Source organism: Anguilla anguilla, chromosome 16 (assembly GCF_013347855.1).
Source record: "Anguilla anguilla isolate fAngAng1 chromosome 16, fAngAng1.pri, whole genome shotgun sequence".
NCBI classification, from domain to species: domain Eukaryota; kingdom Metazoa; phylum Chordata; class Actinopteri; order Anguilliformes; family Anguillidae; genus Anguilla; species Anguilla anguilla.
In genome coordinates this window covers 28943620-28955435 of record NC_049216.1, presented here as the reverse complement: position 1 = coordinate 28955435, position 11816 = coordinate 28943620, and the positions used below count along the sequence as shown (strand labels likewise).

Genomic DNA, 11816 nt, shown 5'->3' with positions numbered 1-11816 from the left:
AAAAAATAAAAATAACATATGTCCATTTGCAATATCTGCTATTTTTTACATCTCTGTGAAATACACTTCTTCCCAGTTCTGAGGTTCTCAGGTTGTGAGGTGCAAAATACAAGAGGAACGCAACAGGTCACCATGACACCCCTCTGGCCTGATCAAGAAATGCACTGACACCTCCCAGCTCTGCCTCGACACAGTGGCCCCCGGCTGAAACCACACAAACGACAGTTCAGCACTTCCTCCGTGCGCGTTCAGTATCTCCGTCGCTCCTTACCACACAACGGCGTAATCCGCGAACCTCGTGATTCATGTGTTTTATGTTTTTTTTTCTGAAAAGGAACAGGCTACAGGCTAGGCGGCATGTCGCATCTTCACACCAGAAAATACAAATTATAAATAGATGTGTCACTGCGGAAGTGTGTCCTGAGTACTGTGTTCAGGGAGTGAGGGAACCACGGGAACGGTCACATGGGTGGCATTCCACCCCGTCGATGGTTCTTAACCTCTCTGTTTTTTTTTCACAGAGGAAGCGCAGGGCAGACCTACATGCAGAGCTGGGCACGCACCACATAAAACAGAACTGATCATGCAAATGGCAGCCTTGAGGACGCAGGCTTTAAACAAATCTTAGTGAAATGTGGACCCTGTTAAAAAAGCACCTGCTACCGGGTCCAGACTGTGAAATATGAGCAGGGGTAAAAAAAAAAAAAGCAATAAAGTATTGGGCGCAGCTCGATTTAAAAAAAGACAACGACAAGGAGGGGGAGAAAAATCATTTTAAAAATCCGACCGCACATTTCAGATGCAGGTGAACTCTTTTTTTTTTTTTTTTCTCCACCTGTTGGCGGCGGCGGGCCGGCCCCGGGCCTGAGGTTTACGGGCCTTTGTTCTGATTTATTCGGCCGCCGAGGCGTGGCGGCCATTAAACCCGCGCCGCCGTACAGGAGCATCAACAAGGCAAATTTATGCGGGGCCGGGGCGGCCGGGCGGGCGGGGGGGCGGGGGGGGGCCGAGGGTGCGTACGCGAGAGCCGCACTTTACTGCCGTGTCCAGGGCGCGTCCCAGAATGGCTTCCCTGACACCCGGGAGCCGGGCGCGCTGACCAGATGCTCCGCGCTTTTTTTACGGCCCCCCGCCAGGCCCCCCCGGCCGCGGGTGAGTTACGACCCAATCAATCCGCCCGCTTTACTGCGGCCTAATGACCGCCAGCGCGGCGGCCCGCGCCGTCACCGGCAGCTTCGCCGGGATAACAATATGCTGACTTCATACACTCTCCGGGAGAGAGGCAGTGCGCTGGCTGCGATGGGAGGGAATGGGGGGGGGGAGGGGAGGGAGGGAGGGAGGGAGAGAGGGAGGGAGATAGAGGGAGGGCCAGTGAGAGAGAGGGAGAGAAAGAGGGAGAGAGAGATTGAGAGGGGGCAGAGAGAGAGAGAGAGAGAGAAAGAGAGAGGGAAGGAGAGAGCAAGAGCGAGGGAGGGAGGGAGAGAGCGAGAGAGAGAGGGGAAAAGAGAGAGCAAGAGAGACAGAGAGAGAGACAGAGAGAGGGAGAGGGGGAAGATAATGAACACTATTCCGAAGAATACCTTACCTAACAAAAGAGCTCTTATGGATTTTGTGTCACAAATTCACGCGGGGGTGGTGCAGTGGCCCTGGGTCATGCAGACACCTTCACAAAAAACTGCTGTTCCAGGCTGTAATAAGTATTTAAATGCATTTTCGGCCAATTACTGCCACCGCTAACAACCTCCCCGCCCTCACGCGAGGCAATCCATTATTTACAGATGGGCGACAAATGACAGGTTAAACGCGATTCTGAGCCAGAGGTACTGCAAAGGCGCCTTCGATCTCTTTGTGCCTCTCTCTCTCTCTCTCTCGCTGTCTTTTCTGGTTCACATGAAGCCAGGAACTCTACAAGTGTAAGGCCCATGAGAAAAAGGCACTCTTCGCAGTTTCAAAAAAATTTTTTTTTTGTCGTTGTCGTCGCCGTGACCGTTTTTTTTTCGCGTGTCCACCTCGAAGGTCGCGATTGGTGGAGTCAGACCGCATTTGAATGGGCCGCACCCCCTCACGGGGGGCCACCGTAAGCCAAGCCCGACGCGTTTATTACCTCAAAAGGTTCCGCGAAAACCACAGTACTGTCTGTGGGCCCCATTTACTTTTAATTAATGCGGGGAGAGGGGAAAAAAAAAAAAAGAAAGAAAAAAAAGGAACAGCGAGCAGAAATAAGCCTCTTTGATGCTTTCCCGGGAGCTGCTGAGGGCTGCACCTCTCCGCGGGCGCGGCGCCGAGCTCGTTAGGGGCGCAGGGGCGTTTCGTGTAGCCGAGGCACGCCATCCGCTGAGCGTCGCAAACGAGGCTACGTACGCCAGCGCCGGCGTCGGGGATAACTCTAAAAGTCACGGCGCGCCCCCTCCGGTGCTTTCGAGGGGGATCAGCGCGAGGATATTCTCCCCGAGCCGCGCGTTAATTCCCCTTCACGGTGCGCCGTTAACATTCGGGAGTAGCGGTTTCGTCGGCCCGCGGGACGCCGCGCGCCGACGCGGGGCAGCGATGCATGCTGGGAGGCTCGGAGCGCGGGCTCCCGGCTGGAGGAGGGAGGCGCATCAGCATCAGGACCGCACGGCTCAGCCTGAGCTTCTGAACACGCGCCCAGCCAGCAACAGCGGCCTGCTGAGGAGAAGGCCAGGGGGATAAAGGGGATGGACCCCCTGCAGGGGGGGCGGGGGCTAGGAAAGTGACCCTAACTTAACTAGTGATTCGCCGCCAGACGTTCTGTGCTTGACCATCAGCGTATAAGGCCCTGTGCGACGTAGAGCAGTGTGGAGGACAGTCTCACTCTCCTTTTCACATTTTCACATGAAAGGCAAAGCTAAAACCCTAGAGAGGGGTTTTTAAAAATAAAATAAAAACCTGGTCCAGGAGGAGAGGGGCCATGTTTGTGTGAGTGCTGGGGGCCTGAGCCAGTACAAACAGGAGACATCCCATCACGGGCTCCACATTCGACAGGGGGAGGGGACGGGATGAGCTTACTGAAAAGGGCAGCAGCATGTACGAAGGCACTGATCACTGCGTCCACAGCTGTAGCGGGCACACCTCTGCCAAGGGCTATTTCTGTTGCATTCCTACTGCTGCTATCAGGGACATCCACCCTCCATCCACCCACCCACACCCCCACCCCCACCCCTCCATCCACCCCTCCACACCCCCACCCCTCCATCCACCCACCCCTCCACCCCTCTAACCCCCCCATCACCTCATTGTCTGTCTGGGGCCGTGAGGATTGCTGTACCTTTGACATTTACACTGGTCCGAGCCAGCCGTTCAGCTCATAGACCCCTGAGAGAGATCACTGTGGTGTGTGCGTGTGTGTTGGTGTGTGTGTGTGTGTGTGTGTACATGTGCGCGTGTGTGTGAGTGTGTGCGTGTGTGTGAGTGTCTGTGTGTGCACGTGTGTATGTGCGTGTGTGTGTGTGTGCATATGATTGTGCGTGCGTGCACATGCGTATGTGTGTGTGTGTGTGTGTGTGTGTGAGTGTGTGCATATGATTGTGCGTGCGTGCATATGCGTATGTGTGTGTGTGTGTGCGCGTGTGTGTGTGTGTGTGTGTGTGTGCGCGTGTGCGTGTGTGTGCGTATCCATGTGCGGGTGTGGGTGCGGGTGGGGGGGAGAGAGGGATCAGACAAAGGCAGCGAGCGGCAGGATGGGGATTATAACACCGTGCCTCGAAAGCAAACAGCTCTTGGATTCAGTGCCCGTCACCTGTTGCTTCTCATTCTGTGCAGCCCCCTTTTCAAGCGTTCTGAGACATTTCTGATTCTGTCGCCAACTGGCCGTTCTCGCCACCTTGCTGTGCCTCCGGACACCCAACTCAAAAGAACAAGGAACATTTTTTTTTTTAGGTCATTTTAAATCACCATGCAAGATTCACATTCGTTGTTTCATATTCCTTTTAAAACCAGCTTTAAATTATTGATGGGGTTCTGATAGAACGGATTGATGGTGCTGGTCACTGCCAAAATATGCGAAAAGCTTATCTCAAAAGCACTGATTCTGCTTATCATATAGAGGCTCAGGAGTTAGCTTAGACACAAACCAGGCAAGGGTGATTACACAGGGATCTTTTGTGTCTGTGTGCTTGCATGAGCTCATGACTTTCCACATTAATAATTAGTCTGTTGTGGAATCGCATTAAAACTGACATATTATTTAGTCAGGAAAACACAAACAGTTGAACGATGACAGCAACACACACAAACATTGAAGGCCTAGAACAGGGAATCTCTCGCTCTCTCTCTCTCTCAGATGCGCGCACACACACACACACACACGCACACGCACAAAACATACACACACACACACACGCACAAACGTAGGAATCATACATGTTCAAATAATGCAAGTTGGGGTGTTCCATTTTGTAGAGGCCCCTATGGCCACGCAAATAGATGCTCATTGGCTCACGGCCCTCCTCAGCTGTTACCTTCCATCCCTGGGCAGAAGAAATCATCGGAGCGTGACAGTAGGGCACTGCCACACACCCTCTGCCTCCCCACCCCTCCCCTTCCTGTTCTTTTCTTGAGGAGCAGTAATTAGTCTGCTTCAGCCAGGCAGCAATTTTTGTCCCTTTTTTTTCCCTTCCCTTTTTTTAACGCTCCCCTTTTTTCTTGTCAAATAATCATTGAAAAACTAGCATGTGTCTGACACCGTCTCCAAGGCAACGGCAGTTAAGACTAGGAGGCGGGCGGGAGCTAATTTTGTGTGTGAATGACGGTGAGGGGAGAGGGGGGACTCAACACGGAGGAGAGCAGAGGGGAGAGCAGGGGCTGTCTAGCTCTCTCTCTCACACACACACACACACACACACACACCCGCTCGCGCACACAGACACACACATTCACAGCATACTAAATATGCATTATACATATGCGTGGTGTGGGTATTCTATATATATATGTATATATATATATATACACACATGCATATATACATATCAGCAGACATCCACACACAAGCAGCTCAGACATACAACAGCAATGTTAACGCATTCACACATGCACTTATAAAAACACTCTGTAATGTATGCATATATAAATACACTTTCACACAGAATCTCACATACACAAACACTTGCAAACACAAAAGAAGTCCATATAATTGCATGCTTAGAGAACGCGTGGACACACACACACACACACACACACACCGAATGTAGAACTACAATTTCTCATTTTTTTTCTGCTTAATTTGTGAGAACTGGGTGGTATAAAAAAGAAGGACACAGCGAGCTCGAACTACGACTGCTGGCAAATTGAGTCAAAATCCAGGGCATTTCCCATCATGCCCCCTAATCTCTATGGCACTTCAGCCACACCACCGGGGGCGCTCCTGAGCCGGGGGTCCGTTAGGGGGGTGGGGGGTGGGGGGGGGAGGGGATCGCTAAAAGGGCCAGACTGACAGCAGGCAGGTGCCAAACACACAGGAATTTTCGACACGCCACTCATCCCCGCTCAGGTGGCGAAGGTTCAGCGCGGGGCGCGACCGCGAACTTGCTTTCTTTTCCGTCGGCCCGCCAGCCCGCCCGCCGGCCCGTGACCTTGGGGGAGAGAGCGCGGAGCAGCTGTGGGCCAGCAGGGGGCCGTCGTCATCGCCGCTCTCTCTCTGAACCGCTGCTCAACGACGGCGGCGAAGGTTCTGCTGCTTCAGACCCACATTTCAACCGCTCCCGAGGCGCAGCACAAAAAAACCAAACCCCCCCCCCCCCCCCCCCCCCAACCGGCGGGAGGCTAGCAGAAGAGAGCAGAGCAGGGCTACGGGGTCAGTGATCTGGGCCTGCCTCTGGTCTAGGAATGGTGGAGGGGGGGGGGTGGGGGAAGAAGAGGTGGTGCTGAGTAGCATTCGGGGGGGCAGAGGTGATGGTGCTGTGTAGTATGGGGGGGGAGGTGGGGGAGGATAGGGGGGGATTCAAACACAGACAGCCCTGCACAGGAGCCTCGGCCGCCTCACTGCGGCTACACGCCAGCGCCCATTCCTGTCCTGTAGCATGTCAGCGTCGGCCGGCTCTGACGAGAGCGCAGCATCATAATCGCTTTTAACTTAATCATTTATGGGGCCATATCTATAATTTAATAAGCGCCATGAATTATTCAGGGGGATACGAGCATTGTTTACTCCGTGCCTTACCCACCTGAGGTGTGCAGGCGCCGCCTTCGTCAGGAAAGGCGCTCGCGAAGCGCCGTGATTACAATCAGCTTCTTCATTATTGCAGCGTTACTTAAACCTTAGCGGTAATGACAGAAACAATGCGGCCCCCCGCGGAGACGAGGAACAGAACGCGTGACGCCTACGTGCGCCCAAATCTGCCAGAGAACAAGAGGCGCGCGACTAAACTGAAGCTTTATTTTTAGACAGGTGCAGCCAGACAGCGCGCAGTTCTATGCGACTGCAGTCATCTGTTTGTTTGATCAGTGCGCTCGCGTTAGGCACTTCAACATTCTCATGAACAGCTGGAACGGACATGCAAGGCTATATTCTTTTTTTTTTAATTCTTTTTTTGTTTAATTATTATTATTATTATTATTTTTTTTTTTACATTTTCCTAGGCCCTGCAGTGTGAAAGATGCGTCTGAGCAAAAACATTTAACGTAATCGCAATTTCAGCAGGAAGTGCTCTGCCTTCTCAGGAATCGGAGAAATATAGAGGCAGATGAATAATGTTAGAGAGAGGAGCTCGAAAGCATTGCCGGAGGAGATCTGCTCATTTCCATTCTGGCCTCTGTCCACAGCCACCTCTCCATAAAAACATGCCCAGACGAGGGCATAGCTCTTCCCCCTCTGCCCCCCCCTCCCAACAGCTCTCAGACTGACTCACGCCTTCTTTTTCCATTCCAGGTGAGTCCGAAAAATGGGTTTCAGATGCTGCTGTAGAATATTGCAGCCATCCTCAGGTACGAACACCAAGCTTTTATTAGCTCTGTGTAAATGACCCCCCTCTAGCGTTAACTTAACCTCGCCCCCCCCCCACCCCACACGACAACAAGCCCGTCCAGCTCGTATGGAGATGAGGTCTGATGAGCCAAGTTCAACAGCAACAAACTACTGTGCTGAGCAGCGGGGACGGGTGCTGACCGATGCCTTCGTTAGAACAGACTTCCTTATGTGAATTACATGAAGTTATGCTGTCATTGTACAGCATCTACGGCAGCGCAGGCATAAACAGATCTGCCATGCGGGAGCCCCAGGGATGACCGGGAAGCCAGGTCACCCCAGATAAGTGGAGTCACAGGGTGTGTGCATGTGTATGTGTGTGTGTTTGTGAGTGTCTGCGAGCAATGGGGAGCAGTGAGTGTGTATGCATGTGTGTGTGTGTGTGTTTGTGTGTGTCTGTGAGTGATGGGGAGCATCGAGCGTGCGCGTATGTGTGTGTGTGTCTGGGCTGAGTGTGTGTGTGTGCGTGCGTGTGTATGTGTGTGAGGGGCAGGGAGTGTGTGTGTGTGTGTGTGTGAGGGGCAGGGAGTGTATGTGTGTATGTATGTGTGTGTGTGTGTGTGTGAGGGGCAGGGAGTGTGTGTGTGTGTGTGTGTGTGTGTGTGTGAGGGGCAGGGAGTGTATGCGGGGGAGCAGGGTGTACCGAGCGCACAGTCGGTGATCTACAGCGGTTCCTCCCCTCTCTATTAATAATTATGATGGCACATTCCTCCCCTGCCCTCACAAGGCCCCTTTACCAGTAAAAGCAGCGGCGGGCTGCATAAATAATTCAGCCGCACAAAGTGTCAGCTTTACGGCCCATTGTCAGGAGACGGGCTCCAGTGATGTCGCGGCTCCCCCTGCTCGCTTTCCCTCCCCGCATTAATCTCGCGGAAAAAAGGGGGGGGGAGGGAGGGGGGGCGCTCCGCGCCTCTCCAGCTTTCATCTCCCGCCCCCCCCCCCTCCAGCCGTCCTAGCGGGGCGGAGGGGCGCGAGGGGCAGGGGAGCCCCAACACGCCCAGCGACCCTGCAGGTGGGGACAAGGAGCCGGGACACCTCAAAATCCCCAACCAGCAGAGCAAGAGGGGAGGAGCATCGCCACACGGGCTGGTCATGTGACTGGCGGTTCTGACCGCTTGTTTCACAGCCCGGTACGTCCCGTCGTGAAGCTGGTGCGTTCATACGAAATACTGTAGACGCACACAAACCTGTTTATTTAATGCGTACCCGTCAATGAGGTTTAGGTATGTTTATCAAAGAAAAAAAATGAAATAAATTTTGCAGAACCCTTCTTTCATTAGGGAAAACAAATTTACTCAACGTATTATGGATGTAAATTTTTTTTTTTTAAATTTCCCATGTTGTATACAACAGGAAAATACAACTAATCAACACATTTATTCAGTTTTGAAGCACGCTGATGTGGGTAAGCGCAGAGCAGAGAAGAAGAGAGATGCGCTCAGATTAAAATTAGCCCAACGGATCTGACAGCCACTCTGGGCTCGTGGTGATCAGAAGCGCAGGCAGAGCCGGAAATGTTATGTTATTTTTTTGCCAGCGGTGGTTTTTGAGAACAAGATGGCCCCAGGTTTCAGCACCCCCCCCCCCCCCCCCCACCCCCATTTTTCTTTCTTTCTTTTTTTACATCTGCACAGAGACAGGAAAGCAAGGGTGCGGTGAAACGTGTTAAAGGAGTTGGAGAACGAGAGAGAGAGGGGTTTCTGGGGTCAGCGAACTGCTCCTGCCCCTTCGCCTCGCACACGTGTGCGTGCGTCTCTGACGATGTGACCCCCCCTACCCCCCCCCCGGATACGTCCACACCTCCCTCACACCGCGGCTTTACACCTCCAGCCCCCTCCCCCCGAGCCTGTTTGACAACGCCGGCGCGCTCTCTGCTCTGTTTACTCACCTGCTCACCACCGCTATTATGAGCGCTCGCCGTATCGCCACGGCTACTGCAGTCACTCGCGTTACGGCCGGTTGCCTGACACTCCAGCGTCACTCCGCCTTTAATCCGTCTGAACAGGCCGACGCCGTCGGGGTGCCTCGTCCCCCGGGGCGGACAGACAGACAGTGAGGCGGCCGGCCGCCGGGGACGGAGGCAGAGGGCTCACCTGCCTAACAGCCAGAGTCTGGGAGCTGTGCTGCCCTGGAGCCCGCACTGCCCCAGAGCTCTGGACTCCAACACCGGGGCCGTCTAAGAGCAAGGCTCCACTCAAACGCCGGCAAATAGCTACCGTGGGACCACACTGTGTCCGTGACCAGCGGTAATCCTTCACCCTCCTCTCAATATTCTCCCCCCCTCCCCGGCCTACAATGAGCCCAAATTGAAAAGGAAAATGAAGGTAATTCGCTGCACCCAGAGTTACAATCTCTAAAATCATGCCCGCCTCCTGTAGCTTTTCAGCATTAGAGTCATAATGCGTTCTTTTATTTTTTTTTTTTAACCCCCTCTCCTCTCCTCTTTTTTTTTTTCTTTTTCTTTTCCTCTTGAGGTTTCATTTCCCTCCCCGGTCTCTGCTACAACCTGGCTGCTCTCTACATAATCAGGGCTCGTTCAGCCGTGAGACATGTTTAAGCACCTACCGGAGGTAACCTCACACCGCACTTAATTCGTCCTGTGTTAGCCCGCCGCGCGCGCCGCCCCGCTGTTAAATAAAACAAGGTTTGGCACTTACAGGCTAATAACGGAGACAAAACGAGCCAGAAAAGCCACCCTTCGTTTCGGGCCAGGAGTAACCGCTCTCACATCGCACACTCCGTCTAACGACCGCGGGAGCCGCGAGCTTAACCCGTGAGAAAAATAAAATAAAATAAAATAAAAATTTAAAAAAAAAAAAAAAATGTGTTAAGCATAAACTCAAACAGAGCCAGCCTGTACCCGCCCCCCCCCCCCCCCACCACTCATCCCCCCCACCCCCCCCTCACCTCAAACCCCCTCCAAGTCATCTTACCTGGCACATAGTAGAGCGGGGGCTTTAGTCCAAACATGGCTTATGTTACAGCTCCATGGTGGTCAGTAATGAAGAAAATTTAAACGAAAGTTGAAGAGAAAGGAGAGAGAGTTGGTGGCGATAGTGTCCTGGCCCCAGTCCACAAGAGAGCCCTGAACACCAGGGACAGAGGCAGAGTGTTTTTTGTTTTTTTTTTTTAGTAGGGAGGGGGGTGTGGGAGGGGGGCGGGGGGTATAGGTGAGTGGGTCCGCTTCCTGAGCGCCCGCCTGCCTGTCACTGGTGCTCTCCGCTCTGACAGGACGCTCCCGTGAGGGGCGGTCTCAGGGGCACGGGGGCCCGCTCCAGGGGACGCAGAGTCCCGGCCGACGGCCCGAAAGCGGGCAGGGGACGCTCCGGCTCTCGCTCCTGACCCTGGGGAACGCGTCACGGGCCCAGGCCGGCGCACTTGTTTCCATCCAGGGTTCGAGTGCGGACTGAGGTCCGGAGGGAGTAGGGGGGGGGGGGGGGGGGGGGGGGGAGGAGAGCGAGGAGGAGAGGGAGAAAGAAAGAAAAAATGCGAACCGGCTTAAAACAGCCACAGATCCCGGCGAGAGAGAGACTGATCTCTGCTGCTGCTCCTCCGTGAGAGAGAGACGACAATCAATACTCCAACAGCTGAGAGGCAGAACGAGGAGCGCCGTGTTTCTATTCCAACATCCCGAGAACAGAGAGAGAGAGGGAGAGAGAGAGAGAGAGAGTCCCGCTGCTTCTCTTTCGCCTCTGCTTTTGTCTTTTCCTCCTTTTTCTCTCCCTCCGTTTTTAATTCGCTGCCGTCCCGCTACCGACTCACATCACAGAGGAGGAGGAGGGCAGAATAAACGAATAAACTCCCTTCAGGCTACAGCACGGGCAGACAGCGAGAGAGAGAGAGAGAGAGAGAGAGAGAGGGGGGGGGTGGAGGGAGAGTGACTGAAGGGGGGGTGGAGAGAGAGAGAGAGAGAGAGAGAGAGAGCACAAGAAGAAAGGGGAGAGATAGGAACAGGAACGCTGCCCCGTGATCAATTTTCATGCAAGAATCATTATCCGTAAATTGGAATCCTGCCTGAGTGACAGCTGATTTGTCACCCTTAATGAAAGTGAGAAGGCTGGCCAAGCGCCGGGGCATCTGTTCACGCGACTGTCCTCGATCACGCCGCAGCCGCCGTCACTGCGGCGACGTGGAAACACCTCCTACAAATCGGCTCGCCTCTCAAAAAAAAGGGACGCTTCCTCTCTCTCTTCGCGGCACCAAAGGTTTTTCCTGGATGAGGTGCAGTCCGCAGGCAAAGGAGGAAAGAGAAAGATGGTGCCTCTGAGGCATTCAGACAACAAGAGGCAGAGGAGGAGGAGGAAAGGAGGAGGAGGAGGGAAAAAAAGGAACACAACAGATGCTTCCCCCCCTCCTTGAACTTCAAATTAGAAGCGGGTTTTTTTTCTCTTTTTTTTTCTCCCCGCTCGCTGCTGCTGAAAGTTGGCTCCTGTGTGTGGCTTGCAGACTGCTGCTCACAGCAGCGTGTGCCCGCTCTCTTTCTCTCTCTCTCTCTCGCTTGCTCTCTCTCTCCATCTCTCTCTCGCTCTCTCTTTCCCTCCCTCTCTCTCTATATCTCTCTCTCTCCCTCCCTCTCCCTCCCTCTCTCTCTCTCTCTCTCTCCCTCCCTCTCTCTCTTTCTCTCTCTCTCTCTCTCTATATCTCTCTCTCTCCCTCCCTCTCTCTCTCTCTCGCTCTCTCCCTCCCTCTCACTCTCTCTCTCTCTCTCTCTCCCTCCCTCTATCTCTATATCTCTCTCTCCCTCCCTCTCTCTCTCTCTTGCTCTCTCCCTCCCTCTCTCTCTCTCTCTCTCTCGCCCCCTCTCCCTCCCTCTCTCACTCTCTCTCTCTCTCCC

The 11816-nt window shown here is 53.7% G+C and overlaps 1 protein-coding gene across 4 annotated transcripts in view; it reads right to left on the bottom strand.

Moving 5' to 3' along the window:
- gse1 (Gse1 coiled-coil protein) overlaps positions 1-11816 on the bottom strand; it is a 285225-nt gene that overhangs the window by 87353 nt on the left and 186056 nt on the right. Inside the window, exon 1 of one of the 4 annotated variants that reach the window (XM_035395071.1) lies at positions 9916-10810. The exons of the other annotated variants lie outside the window; for them this stretch is intronic. Within the exon in view, the coding sequence (XP_035250962.1) occupies positions 9916-9952 (37 nt within the window). The 5' untranslated portion in view covers positions 9953-10810. Of the gene's footprint in view, positions 1-9915; positions 10811-11816 lie in introns of those variants that run through there. 4 annotated transcript variants of the gene reach the window in all.